General features: G+C 49.3%; 2 protein-coding genes across 3 annotated transcripts in view; both read left to right on the top strand.

Annotated features, from left to right (window-relative positions):
* The first annotated feature begins 519 nt into the window (after positions 1–519).
* On the top strand, positions 520–1,733 carry LOC125514105 (transcription factor IBH1-like 1). The gene is made up of 2 exons (XM_048679361.1): positions 520–1,237; positions 1,315–1,733. The coding sequence occupies exons 1-2, from the start codon at positions 715–717 to the stop codon at positions 1,383–1,385; spliced, it is 594 nt and encodes a 197-aa protein (XP_048535318.1). The 5' UTR covers positions 520–714; the 3' UTR covers positions 1,386–1,733.
* Positions 1,734–18,597: 16,864 nt separating this feature from the next.
* The window catches only part of LOC125517160 (flavin-containing monooxygenase FMO GS-OX-like 4), a 33,566-nt gene continuing 25,814 nt past the window's right edge, over positions 18,598–26,349 (top strand). For both annotated transcript variants that reach the window (XM_048682346.1, XM_048682347.1), the window contains exons 1-3: positions 18,598–19,367; positions 19,471–19,541; positions 19,659–19,811. In XM_048682346.1, coding sequence (XP_048538303.1) covers positions 18,704–19,367; positions 19,471–19,541; positions 19,659–19,811 — 888 coding nt within the window. In that variant the 5' untranslated portion in view covers positions 18,598–18,703. The remainder of the gene's footprint in view (positions 19,368–19,470; positions 19,542–19,658; positions 19,812–26,349) is intronic.

Below are 26,349 nucleotides of genomic sequence, written 5' to 3'. Positions count from 1 at the left end.
CTCGCGGGGTTGCCAACCCGGGGGGCGACGCCACATGTGCCGCCATGTGCTCCGCCTGCCCGTCCTGTTTGCCTGCCCCTCTTGGCCCCGGCCCCCCCGTACGTCTCCGTCCGCAGCCTCCGATGATCACCGATGAAAACGGTTTAAGAGCACGGATCACATTCAGCACCCGTATTGTGCTACACATTCGTACGTACATAATATGCTCTACTTTACAAGCCATGTTGCACGCATACATAACATGCGTTTCTCGAAAGGATCATGGCAGAGTGGCAATAACAAAATGCAGAGAAATCAGATACGGGGATGCTCACTCCTACCTTGTACTCCCCAACTCAAGCGTCAGCCACATGCGCGCATGTTCAATTGAAAACAATCCGAGCTGTTCATCCATGTGTTGTGCAAATCCCTGATACTGTCTAGTTAACCTTTTTCCAAGCTTAAACAGGATAGGCTGGCGTTGCATGAGAAAAGAGGCAAAAGACGCCTGCCATTGGCCACTCCCAGGACCACGGCCCAGATGGCCGCAACGCATGCTAGCTCACACCACATGTGCGTGGCGGCATGCCGTCTTGCGCCCGCTCTTTTCGTCCCCGCCTCGCGGATATATATTCACGCACACACACAATGTCAGAGTCAGGCACACAACAATTTGGCTAGGCAGTGCGTCGACATCGAGGAGGAGGAGTCCATTGCTCGAGCGGAGCAGCGGCAATGCGGGGACCTGGCGGCAGCAGCACCAAGGCCTTCAAGCAGGGGTTCCTCAGGAGCTTCCTCCTGAGCCTGAGATCCTGCGGGAACGGCGCCATGGGCCTGCAGGAAAGGAAGCGCGCCGTCCGGTCGTCCGCCGACATCGCCATGGCCACCACCCGCGGCAACGGAGCCATGTGGCCGCAGGCCCTTCTAGCAGCAGCATCGTCATCATCTTCGCCGTCGTGGAGTAGGCGGTTGCCGGCTGCAGCCACGGCGAAGGCGACGACGAGGCGGAAGAAGGTGGCGAGGAGGTGCTGTCCCCAGAGGAGGACGACGGCGAGCAGCGGCGAGATCGCGAGGAGGCTGGTGAGGAAGCGGACCAAGGTGCTGCGGGGGATGGTGCCCGGCGGCGAGCTCCTCGACGGCGCCTCGCTGCTCCGCGAGGCCGTGGACTACGTCGTCCACCTGCGCGCGCAGGTCGCCGTGCTCCGCCGCGTCTCCAACGCCATGCAACAGAGACCGTCGTCCCACCACCACATGGCAGGTCTGCTCCATGTCTGTGCCCTGCATGCAAAGCATGACCATGTGATTCACTTTGACTTATCATCATGATTCGTGCAGGGGCTCCGCCAGTGCAGTTGAAAACAGAGACGACCGGAGCGGCTCAAGCCTCGGATGGAAACCAAGAATAGCGAGGCCGCAGAAATCAGGAGCCTCCGGGAGCGCTTGCGGAATGGCCAAGATCTTGTACTGTTCAGAGGCATGAGATCTAGGATCTCGGAACTGCGAGGCATGAGGTAGGAGGCAGGTGTTAGCAGCGGCTAGTTGTAGTGTCAGCGAGGCACAGAAATTTTTGGGTGCACTATTTATGGCCAACCGGGGAGATATGCAGGTGCTGGGAATTGCCAGCTCGATCATGCTTGTAAAAATGGACTTGGAATTCAGTTGTGTTCGCTTCAGTTCATGCTGATTTGTTTGTTTCGTCTTCCTTATTGTCCTCTGTAATATGATACCAAGGTCTTGTCCTCGGCGACGAAAAATTTGTGTCGTCTGCTTGTTGGTGTCGTCCTTATGTTGATGTTCTAGTCTTCATTGGTTGGACCGGTATTCATGATGAAAATCCTTATCCCGCCTTCGGGTGGGTCTTGATGATGATGACACAAAGGTGTACTGCCTTTTGACAGTGCTGATGCCGAAGAATGGTCACGTAGTTGTAGGTAATTTTTGCCGCTTCTTGTAATGTGTTGATCTTTACTGGCCTGTTTCGTATACCTTGTTGCAAGAGGTTTTATCAAATATTCATATTCATGGGGGTTTCGTTCTTATGTCATTTCAAAAATTGAAACAATTGGGACTTTTCGAAGATTGGATGTAGTTAGTCAATTTACTAATGGGTGATCTGGTATGTGCAAAAGGAAACTCCGTCCTCGATTCTGCGAGATTTTTTATGAAATCTTTTCGTTTGCTTCTTTTAGGTGGAAGCTTTGATTTCCCACAATATTCTTTTTATTTGGCTTAATTTTTTTCTAATGATCGATCCAACCTCTTTAAAAAAAGAATCGCGTACCACCCTGTTCACTGATTGCACACACCTCTGTCAGACATGGCCTTTTTTTTCCAGGAAATGGACATCATATGGCTTTATTGATTGAACAAACAAGATATAGTTGAGAAAACAAAATCAAACACGGACGATACACAAATTTTGAAATTAATGCCAATGTAATGAAGTCGTCATCTTATGTTCTTCGCAGCTCGGTGTTTCACCATTTCTTTGATGGCAAATTTATAAAAGCCAAGCTAGTACAAGATGGACTGACATAGAACGATTTAAAGAGCCACACGAGCCACCTATTATCATAAGAGTTGAGAACCTAAAATTGCTAGATGAGGTATAATTAAGGATATTAGCGCTACAGATATAAGAATTTAGTTTTAAGGTTCTAAAACACACATAGCCGATCCCTTGAAGGCTTTAGAGGAGTATATTCTTTACTCCTCGCGTTGGTCCGCCCTTGAATTTATTCATTCTCCGAAAAACATCCACCCCCTCATCAGCGCCCCTCTCTCTTCCTCGCACCTCATCCTCGCTGCCGCACCCAAATTCACCCTCCAGAAGCCAACACACCGTCGGAGGTTGCCGCTACCGATGTGCAGCACGGATCCACGCCATGGTTCGCAATGAGACCGGCATCAAGACCGCTGCGGCGCCCCCACTCCACTCCTTCACTGACCAACCGCCGTCATGGGAGGCCTAGATGTCCGAGATCAAGGATACATACAAACTCCGACGCCCGGTACTGGGTGGGGTCCTTCCAATCGGCAGAGTTGGCAACGAGGGCTTACCGTATCAAGGTAGTGGGGGTCTACGACAGCAAGGCAAAGTTGAACTTCACCTGGGCTGCCCCAACGTCCCGCCGATAGTCAACCTCGACCCTTATTGGTCTCCCGCCATTAGCTGCGGGAGAACCAGTATGCCATCGAGCGGATCAAGGTGGAGTGTGCCAACGAATCATACATGGTTGAGCTCCACCAGAAGCATCCGAGCTCGTCGTGGAGGAGCATCGGCATCTCGAGCTTTACAACAAGGGGATGTCCGATGAGGACGAGGCCGGGCCATTCAGTGGGTGAGGTGTGGTGTTGTGGACGTGATTGATCTCTCATCGAGATCCGGTAGTGAGCAGATCCGCCTAGATCCGTTTTGCATCTTTGGCCGATGCTTTCGCAACGAAGATGACATGGGCAAGGGCGGTTGTGGATGAACTTTTTCTATTGTCGTTTCATTCCTAGTTAGTAGAACATGTCAAGTTTTGGTAGTTCGATGACATGCGTGAAGAACATTGCATCAGACTAGTATGAATTTGAGGATTTGGTTGAGGGAGCCAATTGTGGAGGCAGATTTTATTGTGTCATGTCACTGTCCGCAGACGCGTACGGCGATACGGGTGCATCCACAAATATATAGGAGTCCGAATTTGCCAATTCCAGTTGTAGATGTCCTAAGTGCCCAGGTCCAAAAACTTGTTCTTAAGCAGGGTTGTTTTACCCAATTCTTATTTGTCGCCTTAAGCGCCATTTACAGACTATTGGATTAACTGGCGCACACCCCATGCAACATGAGGTAGCAAACGGGCCGTCTCATGTAAGTTCATTTGTCATTGGTTTTGTAGGTTCCGCAGGTTTCTTCGGGCGGGTTTTCTTTTTGTTTTTGCAGCAATGATTTTGCTCAGTGAAATGTTTTTATTTTTCTTTTTATATTTTTCCTTTTTTTCCCTTTTTGTAAACTGAAACCTTTTTTTCTAATTCATGAACTATTTTTTTCAAATATGTGAACTTTTTCCAATTGCATAAACTTTTAGCTCAAGAACTTTTTTTCAAATTCGTGACCTTTTTCAAATTTCATGATTTTCTTCCCAAATTTCATTAACTTTTTGAAAATTAATGAAGTTTTTTCAAATTCATGAAATTCTCTCAAATTCATGAACTTTTTTCGTTTCTGTGAACTTCTTCCAATTTCTACAAACCTTTTTCAATTATGTTAACTTTTTCAAATTCATGGTTGTTTTCAACTTTTAAAGAATCATTTTCTAATTTATGCTTTCTTTTCAAATAATTTATACGGGGTATATAATACCCCCTCTCTGTCCCATATACAAGATCTTATTACATCCAGATTGGATGCAATAAGATCTTATATATGGGACGGAGAGAGTATATGCTAATGTTGTACAAAAGAAATGGTCAAATGGCACTGTTTTCTCATAGTAAACAACTAATTGAGTTCGACCTGGTGCTTATTGGCTACGGCACAACCTGTTAATTTTTTTTTTCTTTGCGTTTGCTTGTGAGAGCATGTTGCTGGGCCGGCCCGCTACAAGTCGCGTGTGAGTGTCAGCAGACCTAACCGGCGCTGACAGCGCCAAATATGAGGTCCCGCTGTTTTATGCTTTCACATCGTTGTCCTCAGCGGTCAGGCCGGCCTAACAAAAAAAATGAGTTTTTCTAACCTAATATGGAGGCTATAGAGTTGTTTTTGTAACTTAGGAGCTTTATTGATTACTCAAGGGTAATACATTCGCCGATAATACAATCACGGAGAAATTCTGGAACATAGTTAGTAGCAAGCAGCAGATCCTCAAAAAATAAATAGTACCAAGCAGCAAAGATCGATTCTCAACAAAGGAAAAAGGCGCATAATAATTGGGACAAATCATTTTTTTAGTGTGACTGAGATGGGTAGCTATTCTCAGTCTTTTTTTGTGTGACTAAGATGGATAGGATTCTCAGTCTTTTTTGCGACTGAGATGGATAGCGATTCTCAGTCTTTTCTCTTTTTTTAAGAAAAAGCGATTCTCAGTCATAACTAGCAATGGGTCAATTTTTTAACGCAAATGAATTGGTGTAATTGAAAACGGAACGACTAAAACTCAGTCGACTGATTTCTTACAAAGTCTCAGTCGATCTCTCGATTGATTTTTTATGCTAGTTGCTTGTCACGTTTAATCGGCCTGCTAGGATGACACGGCCGGCCGGCCTGTTTTTTTTTGTCTGTTGGGTTGTGGATGGAAATAGACCATGCAAAGTGCAAAGTATGTTGTCTTGTTTTTTTAGTAGATCAACTTATCTCTTCTATCTTCCCTTATATCTTTTAGCATGTCTTAATCAATATACATATTTATTTTCCTCCACGATGTGGGTCAAGGTTTGCTCATATAATTTTTTTTTGAACCGGGCATCACCCTTTTCTATTACTGCAACATAATGGAAATACAACAGTCCAAAGAGGGAGAAAAGGGGAAGCGAGTTCAACGCATCGCCGGGAAACCCACTGTGAGCACTCGCCATCGAGATTACTCACTGCGGGACGAAAACCCGACGACACCATACTTCTGCAACTAGGAACCAGGGCCAGTCAGGCCCAAAAGAGCACAAAACACAAGCTCGCGACAGTCGAGCAGCATAAGTTTTCAGACCCACGCAGGGGAGAGCGACTCAAACATCAAGCTAAACCAGAGGGACGCATCTCCAGCAGAATCAGCAGGCCGCCTCTTCATGGCTCGCAGCACAAATCCTCATCATCATTGATGCATTCTCCTTCAGCATCTTCGCCCCGTCCCTCATGGCAGTCGCGTCATCTTGCTTCATTATTCCTGCCCAGTAGCAAATTAAGGCACAAGCAGAGAAGGTACATTCAAACGGGTTTGTAAGTGGTTTGCATTCAAAAGTAGCCCTGTTGCAACACGACCAAATCGCCCAGCACACAGCAGCGATCCCTGCTGTATAGAATTTTTCCCCTCCAGGTAAGAATGTAAAACACCAAACATGCATGCCACTGTCCTCCGGGTTATCCTGGCAACAGGGCAAGTAAAGAACAAGTGTTGTGCGGTCTCTCTTCCTCCGCAAAAAGAACATTTTGGATTCCCTTTTGAACCTCGATGTTTTATCACATCGCTAGTCAGGACAGCATCCTGAAAAAGTTGCCACAAGAATATTTGAATTTTGAGAGAGATTCTGGCACTCCAGATTCATCTGTAGTCGCATCCAGCAACATTCTTTTTCAGGAATGAGTAAACAGATTTGGTGGTAAAAGAGGTTCGCCCACCCAGGCCCCATTTGATTACATCAGCAGCATCCGAAACACATGCTTCTCTAGCCATTTTCCCCACAACACCCCATTGGTCATTAAGCTCACTATTCAACCTCCTTCTAAAGAATGAGGAGGGATCAACATTTAGGCATTTATCAACAGTGCACTCTGGATAATTGCAGATAGAGAAAAGACGAGGAAACTGCACAGCTAGAGGGATATTGTCCCCAATGGGGTCAACCCATAATCTAGCAATGTTTCCAGACTGCACAATCACTCTCCTCCCTGCCATATAAAGATATTTCACCTTCATGATGGCTTTCCAGCATGGTGAGTCATTGCACTTCATTTTAATGTCAGCCACAGTAGCCCTACTGAAATATTTAGCTTTCACAATATCCTGCCATAAGCCAGATTTAGTTTCTAACTTCCACCACCATTTAGTAAGCAGGTTGAGGTTCTGCTTATGTAAATCTTTCACACCCAACCCTCCTTTATTCTTGGATCTACAAATTCTAGTCCACTTAACAAGGTAGTACCGTTTCTTATTCTGGGTCACATGCCAAAAGAATCTCTTTCTACACTTGTCAATCCTGGCAAGTATAGTTTTAGATAAAAGGAACATGGACATATAGTAGAAAGCAATGCTAGAAATATTCGCATTAAGCAGCGTCAAGCGTCCTCCAGATGAGGCATTGCCCCCCAGGCCAGAGTCACATCTCTTAATAAATCTGGACTCTAAAAAGTCCCAGTCAGCTACTCGCAAAGAAGAAAAGGTCACTGGCACCCCAAGATATTTCATGGGAAAGTGCCCTATTTGACAATCAAAAATATCAGCATATGCTTTAAGTATATCATCATCCCCCCCTACACACAGGATCTCACTTTTCTGAAAATTGATTTTGAGCCCAAACATGAGCTCAAAAATGTAACAGCAACTTCATGTTCACAGCTTTATCCAGATCATGATCTATGCACAAGACCGTATCATCTGCATATTGCAATATGGCCACTCCATTTTCAACAAGATCTGGAGCGAGTCCAACAACTAGATTATTTTTCTGTGCCTGCAGTACCATTTGTTGGGGAACGTAGTAATTTCAAAAAAATTCCTACGCACACGCAAGATCATGGTGATGCATAGCAACGAGAGGGGAGAGTGTGATCTACGTGCCCTTGTAGACCGACAACGGAAGCGTTAGTACAACGCGGTTGATGTAGTCGTACGTCTTCACGGCCCGACCGATCAAGCACCGAAACTACGACACCTCCGAGTTTTAGCACACATTCAGCTCGATGACGATCCCCGGACTCCGATCCAGCAAAGTGTTGGGGAAGAGTTCCGTCAGCACGACGGCGTGGTGACGATCTTGATGTTCTACCGTCGCAGGGCTTCGCCTAACCACCGCTACAATATTATCAAGGATTATGGTGGAAGGGGGCACCGCACACGGCTAAGAAAACAATCACGTGGATCAACTTGTGTCTAGGGGTGCCCCCTGCCCCCGTATATAAAGGAGCAAGGGGAGGAGGCTGGCCGGCCCTATAGGCGCACCAAGGAGTCCTCCTCCTCCTCCTAGTAGGAGTAGGACTCCTACTTGGAGGGGGAAGGAAGTGGGGAGGGAGAAGGAAAGGGGGGAGGAGGCACGCGGCCCACCCTGGCTGCCCTTCTCTCTCTCCACTAAGGCCCATATGGCCCATTACTTCTCCCGGGGGGGGGGGGGTTCCGGTAACCCTTCGGTACTCCGGTTTTCTCTGAAATCACCCGGAACACTTCCGGTGTCCGAATATAGTCGTCCAATATATCAATCTTTATGTCTCGACCATTTCGACACTCCTCGTTATGTCCGTGATCACATCCGGGACTCCGAACTAACTTCGGTACATCAAAACTCATAAACTCATAATATAACTGTCATTGAAACCTTAAGCGTGCGGACCCTACGGGTTCGAGAATAATGTAGACATGACCAAGACATGTCTCCGGTCAATAACCAATAGCGGAACCTAGATGCTCATATTGGCTCCTACATATTCTACGAAGATCTTTATCGGTCAGATCGCATAACAACTTACGTTGTTCCCTTTGTCATTGGTATGTTACTTGCCCGAGATTCGATCGTCGGTATCTCAATACCTAGTTCAATCTCATTACCGGCAAGTCTCTTTACTCGTTTCGTGATACATCATCTCGCAACTAACTCATTAGTTGCAATGCTTGCAAGGCTTATGTGATGTGCATTACCGAGAGGGCCCAGAGATACCTCTCCGACAATCGGAGTGACAAATCCTAATCTCGAAATACGCCAACCCAACATTTACCTTTGGAGACACCTGTAGAGCTCCTTTATAATCACCCAATTATGTTGTGACGTTTGGTAGCACACAAAGTGTTCCTCCGGCAAACGGGAGTTGCATAATCTCATAGTCATAGGAACATGTATAAGTCATGAAGAAAGCAATAGCAACATACTAAACGATCGGGTGCTAAGCTAATGGAATGGGTCATGTCAATCACATCATTCTCCTAATAATGTGATCCCGTTAATCAAATGACAACACATGTCTATGGTTAGGAAACATAACCATCTTTGATTAACGAGCTAGTCAAGTAGAGGCATACTAGTGACGTTTAGTTTGTCTATGTATTCACACAAGTATTATGTTTCCGGATAATACAATTCTAGCATGAATAATAAACATTTATCATGATATAAGGAAATAAAATAATAACATTATTATTGCCTCTAGGGCATATTTCCTTCAGCATTTTACACAGGCACTCAGCAGCAATGTTAAAAAGGAAGGGTGACACAGGATCCCCCTGTCTAACCCCTTTAAAGCTCTTGAAATATGGCCCCATAACATTGTTCAACTTCACACTAACTGTGCCATCAACCAAGACACTTTTAATCCATCCACACCATGTGGGACCAAACCCTCTCATCTCGAGACATTCCAAAAGAAAGTCCCAGTTCACTTTGTCATATGCTTTCTCGAAATCAAGCTTAATGACAATACCCACCTTCTTCTTGATGTAAGTATGATGCAGAATTTCATGCAAAGATAATACTCCATCCATGATATTTCTATGTTTGATAAATGCATTCTGGTGTCTGCTAAACAGTTTATCAGCAAAGGGAGCCACCCTGTTATCCAGCACCTTAGTTATCAGCTTGTAGGGGCATCTAAGCAAGCAGATCGGCCTAAACTGCTGAATCTTATTGGCCCCATTGATTTTAGGCAGTAAAGTAATAATGCCATAATTCAATCTACAAACATCAAGATCCCCTATATGAAAAGCAGTGAACAATATCATGATATCACTCTTCACTATCTCCCAGCAATGCTGGTAAAATTCAGCGGGGATATTATCCGGGCCAGGGGCCCTGTTGCTTTTCATGGAAAATAAGGCTCTCTTCACTTCTTCCTCTGTGAAAGGTCTATTAAGAATCTCGTTGTCCAGCTCATCGAGCTTTTCTTCTACCCCCCAAATATCAGGGTCAAGGTGGAACATGTTTCCCTGAGCCGGCCCAAAAAGATTTTTGTAAAAATCAGTGGCATGCTCTAGCAGTTTCTCAGTCCCCTCAATCACTGTATCCCCAATATGAAGCGAGTGTATAGTGTTTTTCCGCTTATTACCGTTAGCAATTTTTTGGTAATAAGCGGTGTTACGATCCCACCCCCAAGCAGCCATCTCTCATTAGACTGCTGCAGCAAAAAAAAGCTCCTCATTGACAAGAATTTTATTCATCTCCACAAGAGGTCAGTCTTCCTACAGAACAGCTCATGGTCTATATCCCCCTCCTCTTCTATTTTTTCAATGTTAGCAAGTTCTTCTCTAATCTCCTGCTTCCTTTTCTTTTCATGACCAAACGTATTCGATCCCCAGCCTTTGAAAAACTTCTTAAATCTTTTTAATTTGATATTTAGAATATCAACAGGATCGGTGGCATTCACATTCCGATTCCATATTTTGCTAACTAGAGGAATAAATTCATCAGATTTTAGCCAACTTATTTCAAATCTGAACTCTCTTTTTTGTGGGGCTCTGATAACATGATTATCAGAGTACAATAAAAGAGCGTTGTGATCAGAAACCTCCCTAACGAGCTTCTTCATATTAACCATAGGAAACATCTCCTCCCATTCATTACTCATAAGCACACGATCCAATTTCTCCAAGGTAGGATGAGCTTGATTATTAGACCAAGTGTGCGCCCCCCACTCATATAAATCTCACGCAAACACATAGTGTTAATAATAGAATTGAACAAGTCAGAATGTGTTGTTCAACGCCATATTTTATTCTTCTCCCCACTATTTCTGAGGATATTGAAGTCTCCCCCAATCAATAAAGGTGTTTGAATATGTCAGCAGAAGTCAGCCAATTCACTAAGAAAATCATTTTTATCCCCCTCATGGGCTGCTCCATAGACACTACAGAGAGTCCAAATCTTCTTCATACTGATATCATAGAGAGATACCTAGAGAATGAACCTGCCTTTTCTCCAAGCAACTACTTCAAACTTCTCCTTCCGAACCCCACACAGGATCCTCTCGCCTTGCCAATTGAGGGGATCCATTCCCACTCAAACAAATTGTGTGGATCGAGCTTCCTAAAATAACTATCCAAAAAAATCTTCTTTAATGTTTCTTGCAAACAAAGAAAGTCAAGGGAATGGTCCTTAATCATATGGGAAAGGCAGGTTTTCATCCCTTTCTTTCCTGCCCCCCTACAATTCCAGAATAGACCTATCATTTATATCTTTTCCGCCCCCCTATGGTGGCCCTGGTATTATGGACAGGGCTTCCAGCCTGTGTTTTTTCAATAGGATTTTTTTGGCTTCTAGTAATGGGCCTAGAAATAGCCACTTTCACTTTAGGGCTTTTCCTTTTCCTAGACCGAACCAAGGCAAATTGTTCTTCTATGTCCTCTTCCCCATCCCCCCAATCAGTATTAACTGGGGTTTAGTCTCCCTTACCATTAGTGATATACATCACTTCTTCCTCTACCCTCACATTTTGTCCCCTCTCTGTTTTGGACATTTCCCCCTGACTATTTCAAGTTATCTAATAATATCCACATTAGAGAAGTTATTGTCAGGGAAGGCCACCCCCATTTTCACAGCACGAACCATAAGTTCAGGATTAGACAGTGCATCGAATGAGTTATGATTAGCTGAATTACCTTCCAGATTTCTCTTTTTGGAAATGGCAACAACTCTCTCTTGCATTCTTCCTTCCATATTTTGCAAGTTCCTCAAGCTAAACCTCTGAACCTCTTCAGATAAAAGGGGAGGAGTAGGAATCACCTCTCCCACATCCTCAGAGGGGGAGGCAGAAAATATTTGGTAATGCGATAAACCATTTAATCTATGCGCCAAGATTCGTGCAAATTTGTGTTGCATTTCCTTTTTCCGGTCACAACATTGTGTAATATTTTTTTCAAAATGGATTGAGCCAATTCATTTTGGATTTGCAGGTTAGTTTTCCTTTTGATTTTGTTTGTTTTTGTTTGTTCTTTTAAAATTATTAGTTATTTTCATTCTGCTCATTCTTTTCTTGTTCTATTTTTCTCTCATAATTCCTTCTTTGAAATATGTTTGTGCGCTTTTTTATTTTTTATTTTTGGCTTTTATTAATTCTTAATTTTTCACATTTATTGTCGTCAATTTTGTAACCATACTATCAGCTACATGTACATCTATCCACATGCGACTGCACACATCATATCCGCGTGTAACTATGTTTTTTTTATTAATTCGTTATTCTTTAGCCTCAAAGGAAAACTTTGCAGTATGCATGTCCATTAATCCATGCACAACTAAACACGTCTTACTACACATGCAATTGCTGAAGGAGTGGCCTTTGCATATATTTCTGTTTTTTTCCTTTTTTCGTGTAGAGAGGGGGTAGTTGCATGTTTGTCAATAGGCACGCAACTGCAAGGGTTGTCCCCGACTACAACTGCATGTCTTCAACGCAACCGCAACTTAACGGTTTGTTTGTCAGGAGAGGGGGATAGATGCATGTCTATCAATAGGCATGCAACTACAAGTGTCGTCCCTGAGTGCAATTGCATGTGTTTAATGCGACGGTAACTTTGTGATGTTTTGTCGGGAAGGGAGAAGTTGCATGTTTTCCACTAGGCACGTAACTGCAAATGTCACTCCCGCTGCAACTCTCTGCTGTTGCATGTCTGTCATTAGGCACGCAACTGCATGCCCACACACCCCGGTCGAAACTGACCTTTGTTTTTTCTTTTGTAAGTGGGTTATGCAAGAGGGGTACAGTTGCATGTCCAACACTAGGCTTTGCGGCTACGAGTATCGCCCCATCTACAACTGCATGTCTCCCTCCTGGTTGCAATTGGTCTTGTGTTTTTATCGAAGGACGGCGGGAGAGGGATGGCAGTTGCATGTCCAATACTAGGCGTCGGGAGATATGGGGCCCAATTGCATGTCCCATGCTAGGCATGCAACTGCATGTCTTCTACCTTGGTCGCAATTGCATGTCTTATAACTTGCTTGCAACTCGACTTTCATTTCTTGTCGTACGGGGAGAGGCGCCAGTTGCGTGTCCCACACTAGACATGCAATTGCATGTCTTCTAACTTGGTCGCAACTGGGGACCTTGATTTTCTGATATATAGAGAGAGAGACCCAGTTACATGGCCCACACCAGGCACACAACTGCATGTCTTCGAGCATGGTCACAACTGCATGTCTTATAATTTGGCTGCAACTCGACCTTTTCTGTTTGTCGGATGAGGTGAGGGGCCAGTTGCATGTCACAGAATAGGCACACAATTGCATGTCTTCTAACCTGGTTGCATTTTGTAAGCACCTTTGTTTTGTCGGAGAGGGCGACGACAAGAGAGAAGCATGTCCAACTATAGCCACGCAACTGATCTCACAACTAGCTTTTTTATTTTCTCACAGTGGGGAGTGGGCATTTCTCAAGATATTTTGGTCTTTTTGTTATTTTTTAAAAATCATATACAGAATTTTTTTGCATTGAATTTTTTTCCCAAGGAACCAGAACAAAAAATTAATTTGTTTTTGTGAAAAAAATAGCATATTAAAGCTGAAATAGTTACTTTTGTCTAGATCTAGGGACACATAAATGTTTGTTGTGGTGGAATGGAGTATCTATAGACGATGTGCTGCTCTTTTTCTGTTTGAAGTCTCTGGAATGTGGACCCACGCTCAACATCTTTCTAGAGGCCACCCCAGCGGTACTGTTTGAACTGAGAGACGAGCGGGGACAGAGAGAGAACAGGTGAGGAAGGAAGCCGCATCACGGGGGTAGGCACATCGAAGCTTTCCGCAGCGGAAGTCGCCGGTGACAGGATGCTCGGCGATGTGAGCGCCCCTCCAGACTCCAATATGTGAATTTATTTCAATTTTTCATTTTTTATTTTGTAGTTTCTGTTTTTGTTTCTATTTCTATTTTATGTTTTGGATATGTGTTATTGTTTCTTTTCTAATTTAGTGATGTTTTGGATATTTATCTAAAAAATAATGCCACTCGATTTTGCGCACACGTGGACCACACATTTTTTTCTTAATTTATTTTTCTTCTTTTTTGTGGCAAAAATATGTGCTCAAAGAAATACAAACACGCTACATTTTTTTAGAACAACTACACTTTTTGTATGCATTATGTTTGTTTGAGACACACTACAGTGCAAATCGTCTGGGAGAGCTGACACAGACACCCATATATTTGACAGCCCAAATACAAACAAAGAAAAAATAAACCAATATAAAAGAAAGAGAACAAAAAACAATAGGAGGCTGCCCACGTACAAGCAAGAAAAAAAAAAGCCCAACACGAGACAAGCAATTTGGAAGAACAAAATAAAGGACAAAAGCAGCCCACCAAAGAAGAGAAGAAAAAAGGACAAAAAGAAAGCCATGTACACGTTAAACAAGCCCAAAGAGAAACGAAGGAACGACAAGGAAATTGAACCGGGCATACCGGGCATCTGCAGAACGTTGAAAACTTTGATAGGACTGATATGCAAAGAGTAACTCTAGTATGTCACCATAATTTGGATCTCCATCACTATAAGAAGTGTGCTCCATATTGGAGGCTGCTGGGCTGTGTGCAAACACATGATCACCAAACGCCAGCCTTTATATTTGTTCTTCTCATCCGCTTTCGTTATTTGGTTTAATTTAAGCGACATTTGATCAAACCAAATGGTTCATAATCGTCATCAGGCATGATAAACATAATTAGCAACTATATCTGCATTACATATATTTTGCAACTTGAATTGTCGTTAAGCAACATTTTCACAATATGCAATGTCTATAATCGACATTGCTAGCTATTACTATCTACACTGCTTCGTCGCCGCCACCATCAAGTCGACGTCCTTGTCCGAGCCCGACAGCTCATCGATGTAGGCGAAGTCGGTATCCTCCTCGAAACAATGAGCGGCGACTGTAAGTTTGTCTTCCTCCTCCTAGTTGATCGTTACGGGGCCGAAGCGGTCGCGGATGTGCTCCCCTTCGTGGTGGCAGACCTTTGCCTAGAGCTTGGAGGGTTGCAATACGACCCCGAGTGGGTCCTGGGGATCAGGTTCGAGCTTGGCCTCGATAGGGATGTGGACAAACGGGACAAGGAGGCCACGGGGCCGATGGGACATCGTCGGCGACGGTGATGAGGGTCCCAAGGCTCCAGATCAATGAAGTCCATTAGACTAGAGGCGCTCAATCCACGGGGGGCGCCAGAAATTGGCAGCCGCCGCCAATGGAGCCGCCAGTGCCACACATGTTGCAGGAGGATGTAGCGGTTGTCGCGACTAGTTCGCTGTGAAGAGAGTTTGCACAACCTGGGATAGGAGGGTCTCGTATGATAGCACGTTCAACTAATAGGTTGTGTCAAAAGCAGTTTGGGATGCTCTCGGGATCGCACCAGATATCAATTTCGCTAGTATGATTGATCGGCCCGGAGCAGAGACCATGGAGTTTATCCTATGCGACTTACCCTATCGGAGATTGTATTATGGACCGTTGGAGTTGCCGGGGCTCATATCTATGTTGTATTGGTACCTTTGGCGGCAACGTCGGCAATTCGTTCGGGGAGAAGACATTTTCTCTCCAAAAAGGACTACGCCGATGGTCCTTGCTTTAGTTCTGATTTTTTCTCGTGCAACGAAGATAAAAAAACACGCCTAAAATCAACAAGTGCCTGGTGTTTCTCTCTGGACAATTTTTTTTAAATGTTAATGCATCATTTACCGAGGGTGACTACGCAGGCTCATGTGGAGCTGTGATCTGTGATCATTGGGGAAGTTTTATAACGACATCTACGACAAGACTGGAACATATAGCTGACGTGTTCATAGCTGAAGCAGTTGCCTTGCTTGAGGGGATGAAGCTAGCAAGAAATACGGGATGCTCTAATCTAGTGGTGAGATCGGATAACAACACAGTGGTGGATGTTATAAACTGCAACCAAGGGTATTCTATGGTGGTAGCGCCAGTTCTTGATGATTGTCGTAGTATTTTACTAAATTTCGGGAGGGTTAATATTGATCAGTAGAGAGACAACTTATGTAGCTCATGAGTTGGCTAGATAAGAACGTGCAAATAACCCTTCTCTTTGGGTTGATGCCCCAGCTGAGTTCATCATAAAACTGTTAGCGGACAATGTAACTATTATTTGATTAATAAAGTAACTCTTCTCGTAAAGAAAGGTTGTGTCACGGCGCGACACCATTGTCATGGTGAGTCGAGGAGTTGGCTAGGGGAGGAGGCAACGAGGAGGAAGGGAGGTGTCGGCTAGGGTTTTGGAGATGGGACGCCTTGTTGTTGGGCTTTTATAGTCGAGGACCGCTGGAAGATGTTGTCATGTGCGTCCATCCAACAGACCATCATGGGAATATGAGGCAGCAACCCATCGTTAATAGGATGGGTGGTTAGCGGTAACGTCACCCCTCGCTGGTGATTATCTACGACCGTGGCGCGGGGAGGGAGATGATGAAACTTTCTCGCATTGATGATGAAACCTATTTTTGGAGGCTGCGAGGTCATTTTGGAGTGAGCTTCACAAATTTTGCCTTTTGTGATGCATACAAGCGCCTTCACAGTCTAATCTATGGCCTGCTCCGGCTGCTAGGCATGTCACCTTGTCGGTCGACGGCTCGTTTTCCTTCGATGGAACTGCGGGTTTGGATTGATCCTAAGAAACTCAGACAGTGGATTGATCTTTGCAGCCTGCCGAACCTTTTCTTACGATGCGCTTGAAGCGGAACTACATGCATTGAGAGAAGGTCTTGCAATCACCATGGAGCGATCAAACCAACCGGTGGTAATTCAGTCTGATCCCTCTATGGTTCTTTCTTCACCGGCCTCAGATATTTTGGACCGGGTCAGCATATGGTCATTTAATCTCGGAGAGTAAGTTTCTTTTAGTTGATAGAGAGTTTTTCCTTTAAAAATTGCTAAAAATTAAATCAGAGTAACAGAACGTCTGACGAACTATGAGAGGTTAGAATGTAACATGGTTTGTTGGCTACAGAATTGCCCAGCTTGTATCGCCGAGCTTTTACCAGCTGATTGTAACTCTGCTTTAAAAAAAATTCGGCTACCATGGAATAAAACTCTCTTTCTCCCGAAAAAATAAAAGACTGCTATAATATTCTTTTTCCTTTTATTATTGGTCGTTGTGCTAGCAGTTATTGTGGAGTAAAAAGTTGCTCTAAGGCTGGTTGTAATGGGTAGTATCATATACTAGTATCATGTACACCTGGCCATGGGAAGCCCTGTCCAGCCCGGCCTGAAAAAGCCCGACCCGGCCCGGCCTGACGCTGCTCCCGGGCCGGGCCCGGGCCCATCGTTTTTGCACTTTCCTGAAGGTAAGGCCGGGCCGGCCAGAAGCCCGACGGGCTTTTACGTGTTCGGGCCGGGCTCGGGTCCAGAAAACAGGCCCGATGGCTGGGCTGGGCCGGGTCCGGGCCTGGGTTTTTTGCGTCGGGCTTGGCTAGGTCCGGCCCGAAGCCCGGCCCGGCCCGAGGTATGGCTAGGTATAGTATCATGTATGATACTAGTCTATGATACTACATCCCTAATGCATAGTAGCATATGTTGGTATCATAGAAAACTACATTTAGAGCATCTCCAAGAGCCGCGCAACGCGCCGCGTACTAAAAGTCGTGATACATCGCCGGGTTAGCCAGCTTTTGCGCGCAGCGGTGCGCTGGCTCCAGCAGCCGCTGCAAATTAAAGCGCGCCCATGCCGCTTCAGCAGGCGCGCTATATTTCAGTTTTTTCTACTACATATTTGGTTTTGTAGATAGTTCTCCTACTACATATTTGGTTTCGTAGATAGTTCTCCTATTACTACTCGTCCGACTCGGACACTGTCTCAGTGATGTCCTCCTCCGACGTCGGAGCGTAGGCGTCAAGGAACCGCTTGTCGCCGGAGTTCCAGGAGGACGCATCTCCTAGCGCCTGGTTGTATTTAGCGACCGCCTTCCGCGTTCGCTTGTCCTCGCGATAGTCGGCTCGCTCCTCTCTCCTCTTCGCCCTCCTCGCCCTCCTCTGGACGAAAAACTGTTCCTCGTTGGTGTCTTCCGGGAAGCGATGACTCCACAGTGCCATGGCTTGCTTGTCCATCTCGGTCAGCCTGAGACAATGCTCCCACCTCCGGTGCTTGCGATGATCCTCGTCAGTGAGAAACCGCGGGAAAGGCGCCAACTCCTGTGCGCGCTCCCGCGTCGCCACGTCGGCGAAGTTCATGTCCTGACGGGACCGCAGGAGGCGCCACGCCGCAGCGTCGTACGCGCGGGCGCCCTCCTGGGCGGTGTCGAAAGTTCCAAGACGGAGCCGCATGCTGCCGCCCGACCGAATCTCGGCGGAGTAGGTGCCGGACGGACGCACGCGAACGCCGCGGTAGCCCGTACATCCCCGGCGCCGAGGCGGCATCATGGCACGGTGGTGGCGTGTCGGTGGCAGAGCGCGGCAGGGGGCGATGGAGAGACGGAGAGATCGGCAAAGGGCGATGGAGAGACGGAGAAAGCGGCGGAGGCGCTGCAATTTACGTCCGGCGCGCCAAATGTAGCGCGCGAGCGGCCGCCTTTTCCTCCGCGCGCGAAATCATTTCCCGCGCGCGCTAGTTTCGCGCCACCGCTGGAGCGCGCGTAAACGTCCCGCGCGCGTTATAAAAGCTAATTTACCGCGCGCGCGTCTTTTGACGCGGTTGTTGAAGATGCTCTTATTGTCATGCATGACACAAAGTAGTACATTATTTAATATGATACAATATCATGATATGATACTCAAACCTCTCTTTCTCCATTTAATTCTATGCCACTTCATTAAAATTGTTTAGTTGATATGCATGATACTACCTATGATACCCATTACGCCTAACCTAATCAATTCTTAGAGAAATCTATGTTGCATGATACTCCCTCCAACGCCAGAAGCTCTGCCGAAAACAAACACCAAAAACACAGGAGAGGGAGGCGACATCGATTCCTCCCGCGCCGCCGCTCCCTCCTGTCCTCCTGATCCGTCCGATACCCCGATGCCGTCGCGCTCGCTCCGCGTCGCCGTCATCGGCGCCGGGGCCGCCGGCCTGGTGGCGGCGCGCGAGCTGCGGCGCGAAGGCCACGCCCCCGTCGTGTTCGAGCGCACCGACGGCGTGGGCGGCACCTGGGTCTACGAAGCCGACGCCGACGCGTCCGCCTCGCCGGAGCCGCCCGTCACCCAGCGGCGCTCGAACCTCTACGCGTCCCTCCGCACCAACCTCCCGCGCGAGTGCATGGGCTTCCTCGACTTCCCCTTCGTCGCGGGCCCCGACGGCAACCCCCGCAGGTTCCCCGGCCACGCGGAGGTGCTCCGGTACCTCCAGAGCTTCGCGCGGTGGTTCGACCTCCACGGCCTCGTCCGGCTGGAGACGGAGGTGGTCCGGGTGAGCAGGGAGGCGAGCGGCACCAGCTGGCGCGTCAGGTACTCGAGGAAGGCGCCCGGCAGCGAGAAGCGCGAAGCGGAGGAGGAGGTGTTCGACGCCGTCGTCGTCTGCAACGGCCACTACTCCAAGCCGCACTTCGCCGACGTCGCCGGTAACACATTGTCGATCCATTCTCATTCTCCGCCGGCAGGCACTCCTGGTGCTGCGCAACGCGTCGCCGATCGAGCTCGTGACAATTTGCTTTGGTGCCGCAGGCGCGGATGCTTGGCCTGGGAAGCAGCTGCACAGCACCGGCTACCGCGTGCCCGAGCTATTCCACGGCCAAGTGCGTCCGTCCTTCCGTGTGTTTTTGCCCAGTGATTGTTTTCTTTTGCACTTGTCCGATGGTCGATGCGATCTGAAGTTTCTCAACGCTCTACAGTAAATTCATTTTGGTTGGCAGGTTGTGGTGGTGATAGGTTGTGGACCGAGTGGCACGGACATCTCGAGGGACATCGCTGGCGTCGCCAAAGAGGTCCATCTCGCCAGTAGATGGGCGTTTGCTGCCACTAGCGAGAAGCTGCCCGGACACGCTAACATGTGGCTTCATTCGGAGGTAAGGCCAACTCCACCGTGCGACCCTATTCTGTTCGGCCTCGTCTGTTTAGGGTAAAATGGACAAAAAAGGCGGCCCAGCGCGCGGGAGCAAACGGATTTTTGTCCGCTTTCGACCCATTCCCGGCCCAAACTTGCGCCGGTTTTGGGGTGAAACGGACAGCGCACGGACGGGCGGGACGCGCGCGCTTGTCCTCCCCTGGCCCGCCTGTCGGTGGGAGAAACCAAAAACCCCCCGACGGCCATTTGGCGCCATTTTTCCCAAACCCTCCCACGTCCCCCCCCTCTCCCCCGTCCATGGCCGACGCCCCGCCGAGTTCCGGCGGCCTGGCCGTCGACCCGACCGCAAAGGTGAAGAAGAAGGCGCCAAGGAAGCCGTGGTCGGAGTACACGCTGGAGGAGATCGCCAAGTTGGACGCGGAATCGGTGAAGAGGAGGGAACGGAGAGCGGCCATCAAGATGAATGTCGCTGCGGCCAAGTTCGCCGCCCAGCGCGAGGAGCTAGAGGCCGCGCGGCGCAAGGCCGCTGCCGACGAGAAGGAGGACCTCGTCAACAAAGCGCATGCCATCCTCATGCTTGGCATGGGCCGTCCGACGGGGTTCCATGCAGCGGCCGTCGGCCCGGCGAGCACAGGCTCGTCGGTCGCCCGGCCTACGCACTGCCAGTCGCCGACGTCGCGCGCCGCGCACATGTCGTCCGGGTTTCCTTCACCCAGGCATGACGGCCAGACCCGTTTCTCGGCGTCGCCGGACGTGGGCTTGTTCGCGCCGTCCACACCACGCCCCGCGGCCGTCATCGACCTCAACGTGACGCCTGAGTCCAGCAGCGACGGGCGGCCTTCCATTGAGATGCAAAGAAAGCAGGCGCGTGCACCGTTCACGGGCACCATGCCAGCCCCCCGCGTGTTGTTTGACGAAATGCCAACCTCAACGCCGATGGTGGACGACCCCTTCTACAACCAGTACATGGAGGACGTGATCTTCCAGGGTGGGCATGGCTGTGCCTACGACCTCGATGAGACCCAAAGTCAGGATGGCCGCGCCCAGTACGTGGCCGATGAAGAGGCCGACGACCGTGCTGACTACGACCATGGTGATTCGTGGCATGAAGACGATGACATCTATGTCGAAGGTGAAGATGAAGATGAAGCCAATGATGTTGATATTAGTGGCACTCCATTGTTCATAGACGAGCTCACCCAAAGAGCGGAAGTACAAAAGAAGCGGAAGAACATTCGCACCGGTTCATATACACAAGATGAGGACAAGTTGATTTGCCAATGTTGGATGGAGATTAGCCAAGATCCAAGGACCGGCGCGCAACAAAAGGGCATTATTTTTTGGACGAGAGTCCACAAAATATTCCATGAAAGGAAGATGTTTGAGCCCTACCAAATTACAAGCAACCGTGGCATCGGTTCGATTCAAAAAAGATGGTTGTTCATCCAACAAGAGTGCAACAAGTATTGTGCCGCATTTGAGAGCGTTGAAGCACGGCCCGTGAGTGGTCTCGGCGTTGGAGACATGGTATGCTCTTCTCTTTCTAGCCCTTGCTACGGCCATGAGACTTCGGCCGTGTATATGTTTGCATGTTCACTTGTTGTTGATCATGTGGTGTAGGCATTTCAATCTTTGGAGGCATTCAAGGCCCGGCACAATGACAAGCCATTCACTCTTACGCATTGTTGGACGATCATCAACAATTGCCCTAAGTTCAAGGATCAATACCGTCAACTTCAAAGGAAGAGAGGCAAGAAGACGACCAAGTTCGCCGGAGATGGGGATGGCGAGGCGTTGAAAAGGCCGAGGGGCAAGACCAACTCAAAGGTGGACGACATACGTGACGCTTCATCCATGGCCTTGTATGAGACTTTGCATGGCATGATGTCACATAAGGATGCGAGGGACGAGAAGAAGCGACAAAGCAAGGACGAGCAAATGAAGCAATACCTAGACCTCCAACGACAGAAGCTTGAGATGGAGGAGGCGGCCAAGAAGAGGAAGATAGACATGGAGGAGGCGGCCCGGCAAAGGCAGCTCGACATGGAAGAGGCCGCCCGGCAAAGGCAGCTCGACATCGAGGCCGACAACGTTAAGGCCAGGCAGAGGCAGCTCGACATCGAGGTCACCAATGCCGCCACCAAAGCGAAGGAGGTGGCCCTTGCGATCATGAGCGTGGACTTGTCAAAGATGAGCGACAAGACGAGGGCCTGATTCGAGGCCAAGCAGAAGGAGATAATCGATGCCGAAGGCCTGAACTAGGTCGTCCGATCGGCATGGCCGTTCTTTTTGGAGGCTGGTATGGGTGCCACCCGCCCGCTGGGCCGCTGGCAGTGTGCCGGCGAAAAAACATTCATTTTGGAGGCCGGCTGTGTTGCCGGTGAGGACAACTATTCATTTTGGAGGCTGACTGTGTTGCCGGCCGCTGGCTGTGTTGCCGGCGATGGTCGTGTAGGCCACTGACTTTGTTGCCGGCGTGATGAACTCGGGTCGTGAACTGGGGCTTGGCATTTGAAACGTCTCTTTTTTTTAAATAGACGCGGACAGGATAGGGCAAAAGGATGCGGCCGCACGCTGGACGCATGGCCACCGCATCCCAGGATAGGCCTGGACACAATCCCAAATCTTTATCCAAAGGAACAAAAACCAAACAAAACAGACGTCCGTTTAAGATCGCGCGATAGAGTTGGCCTAATACTACTCCTATCAGCATATCACAGTAATAGCAACCAAAAAATTCAGGATGCAAACTTTGCACTGTCCAGAACAAAATGAATACTTAATACCAACCAATTGGTTGGCTAAGTGTCCAGAACAAAATGAATACTTAATTAAATTACTTAATTAAATTACATGTACCAACACACGGGGGGGGGGGGGGGGGGGGGGGGGGGGCTTTGGGCGTGTGGTCAAGAGAGAGGAGCACACGCATTTTAACTATGTTGTGTGATTCGAGACTATACTAACTTGAATTACATCGTAATGAGTTCATGCTCCAATCAATTCGTTTAAAAGTCTGAACTAATGAACAGAGGTAGGCAATATGTTTCAACACACCTCTTCATATATAAGCTTTTTTAGTCCTTCAACCGTTAGACGTGTGATTGATGTAGACTTTAGAATATATTTTTAAATACTGTGTTGGTAGTCTTGAACTCGAGAACTAATCAACTCATCCAAAAGTCTAAGGGGTTGTTTGGTTCTCAGCCACAGTTTGCCAAGCCAAAATTTGGCAGCCACAATTTAGTTGGCATGTGTTTGGTTTTTGTCACAATTTAACTTGCCACACTTTATTGCTTCTATGGTCCACTTGTCATAGAGACAATTTTTTTTGCCAAAGTTTGACGTTCAATTTCTCAGCCACACTTGTGTGCCTTGCCACACTTTGGCTTGGCCACACTAGTCTCCAACCAAACAGTCCCTAAACTTATAGGAAGAGATGGTATGATATAAATATACTGCATATTCTAGCAGAAGTCATATCACACCCAAGGTGCTGGTGGCATGTTTGGTTGCTGACCTGGGCTCTATGCATGAGGAAAATCGATGTCTGGCTAATGAAATAATTTTTCATAGCTAGGCTGCCTAAGCTATTTGTGTACTGACCTCTTGAATTAGTATGGGCTGCTCAGTTTTGTTCGCCATGCATCTCGTTTTTGGATGAGTATGTGACTCACCTAGGCCACCTGGCTCAGTCTGGTCGTATGCCTAGATGACTGGGATTTTTTGTTGAAAAAGACCACCTACGCAAATGAATTGCTAAAAAGAACCACCTGCAGATCAATTTGACAAAAAAGATCCCTTCGACCGTGGCGGCAGGTGCGGCAGGCGACGCATGACACCTACCGCCACGCTGCAAGGCGGCAGTACTTTATCGCTTGGCAGAACGGAATCTGGCGCCGGTGACGGAACCGCAGCGGCGTGTGGGGCCTGGCCGCCAAGGCGCATGGCGGCAGTACTGTACAGCCTGGGCCCTGCCGCCTCGTGGGCTGGCGGCCACACAATTGCTTGATCAGGCCTGATTGTAATCGATATGATTAATTAAGAAAAAGGAGGGGTTGATCACATGCATGTTGCATGCAGGTAGGCGTCGTTTTCTCTGTGAAAGCACAGAACAACATCATTTGTTCTCTAGCGGATGTTTATATATGCATCAAAAGCATTGTCACCATTCTGATTTATGTGGCTAGCGGCTGGCCGAGCGACCAGCTCTTCCTATCGACAGAACATGCCATCTTAACATGCCATCTTAGGCCATCTCCAGCCGTTGGCCCTCCAGGAAGGCAAAAAATCGCCCCTGGGACGCACCGGCGTTAAACCGCACACTGGGGGTGTGATGTCCCCCAGTCGCGGCGCCCACGGTTAATTAAAAAAGTCAAATACGGCGCAAAAACGACTCAAATTTAACGCAAATATCGGCGAGTTCGTTCAAACTTCGATATATTTTACAAAAAAAGGAAGAAACTACCGCGGGCTACCTCCGCCGTCTCCCTCGCCGCCCGCCCTGTAGAACCGCGTGTAGTCACCGCCGCCGCCCCCGCCTACGCCTCCGCCGTCCCTGCTGCATCCCTTCCCCGGTTGGCGCGGCGGGTTGGACGGTCCGGGGGCGTCGTCGTCGTCGTCGCTGTCGAGGACCACGACGCCGTGCTCGTCCTCGCGCCCACGCTTGCGGGCGGCGATCTCCTCGAGGGCCCGGCGCTGCCGGACCATCTCGTCGCGGAGGTAGTCGTCCCGCGCCCACCGCAGGGCGTCCTCGTCGGAGAAGCCGCGCCGGGCTATCTCCTCGTACTCTGCGGGGAGGCCGGGCTCCAGCTTGGGCTCGACGAGGACGAAGCAGCCGGTGGTTGGGGAGGCGTTGGCGCCGATGCGGACGCCGGAGCTGCGAGTGCGCGCGCTGACCGGCGTGCCCTGGGGCTCCGGCTTGACGGGGCGGAGGCAGGGCGAGCCGCCGGACGAGGAGGAGGACCCCCCGGTCTCCATGCGCCTCGGGGTCCAGGAGCTTCCCCGGCGGCGTGAGAAGGAAGGGGGGGGGGGCGGGGTACTCGAGGCGCGGCGTGTTGCCGCCCTCGATGTACTCGAGGACGGCCTCCAACGTGTGCCTGGGCACGCCCCACCACCGACGCCGGCCGACGGCGTTGAGCCTGCCGGAGGGCTCGACGCCGTTGGTGGCCTCGAGTTGCTCGACGTGTCAGCGGCGGAAGTAGGGCTCCCAGAGCGGGCTGTCGGGGACGTACCGTGGCCTCTCCCTCGTCGCACGCGGCAGGGACGAGCGGATGCGTGCGATCTCCGCACGCCGCGCCGCGCCGGTGGGTATCGGGGGCACTGGCACGCCGCCGGCGCTGATCCTCCACGCCCCGGGTACCCGCATGTCCGGCGGGACCGGGTACTCGGCCTCGAAAAGGAGGCGAGCCTCGCTCTCGTGAAGATGGCGGCGGCCGAATCCGTTCGCCGCCGCGCCGTCGCCTGGGAAGCGCTCGACCATGGGTGCTGGAGACGGCGAGAGAGAGGAGAAGAAGGAACGACGACGGCGAGAGAGAGGCGAGGGAGGAACGACGACGACGAGAGAGTATGAGTCGCCGAGTGCTCTGGGGCGCGTCTTATATAGGCCGAGGCGCCGTCCGTGCGCGAGCCGCCGTGAGTACGCGTGGCGGGCGAGGGAGGGCGAGGGACGCGCGTCATCCGGTCTTCACTGCGCCGCCCGTGAGGCATCAATGGCGCAGGCTGACCGGCGCGGCAGCTTTGGCATTGATTCGCCGTGGAAAACGAGGCGATGAGGACGACGAAGGGCCGAGAAGAGGGTAGAGTCGCTGACGCGGCGGGCCCACGGCTGTTTCGCGCCAAAACAGTTCGCCCCGGCGCCCCCGGGCGCCCCCCAGCGCGCCGGGTTCGGCCTGGGTCCGCCGGCGCTGTTTTCGGCCCAAGCCGGCGAAAATCGGGTTCCTGGGGGCGCGACTGGGCCGATTTTTCGGCGCCGGCGTGAAAAAAACGCCTGGGGAGGCCTTCCTGAGGGCGCGGCTGGAGATGCCCTTATCGGCTGTAGCGCCGACCCCGCAACAGGGCTGCCGCCAGCCCGCAAGGCGGCTGGGCCCAGACTGTACAGTACTGCCGCCATGCGCCTTGGCGGCCAGGCCCCACACACCGCTGCTGTTCCGTCACCGGCGCCAAATCCCGTTTTGCCAGGCGATACAGTACTGCCGCCTTGCAGCGTGGCGGCAGGTGCCACGTGTCGCCTGCCGCACTGCCGCCACGGCCGAGGAGGTCTTTTTTGTCAAATTGATCTGCAGGTGGTCTTTTTTAGCAATTCGTTCGTGTAGATGGTCCTTTTCGACAAAAAATCGATGGCTGGCCAGGCTAATCGCCCCTATAGTTCGTCCAGCCAGTCAACCGGAGAATTTATCAGGTCATCAACCAAATAAGGTGCATACAGTTTCCAGACACACTTGAGGCCACACAAGCAAACCAAACACAATTTAAGTTAGATTCGAACTCGAAACTATGAAACCGTAGATATTAGACCCGGTAATTTCCAACCTTAGCCA

The sequence above is a fragment of the Triticum urartu genome, chromosome 6 (assembly GCF_003073215.2).
Source record: "Triticum urartu cultivar G1812 chromosome 6, Tu2.1, whole genome shotgun sequence".
Classification (NCBI taxonomy): Eukaryota; Viridiplantae; Streptophyta; class Magnoliopsida; order Poales; family Poaceae; genus Triticum; species Triticum urartu.
Note: the sequence above shows the minus strand (reverse complement) of the source record. Positions and strands in the feature narration are given on the sequence as shown.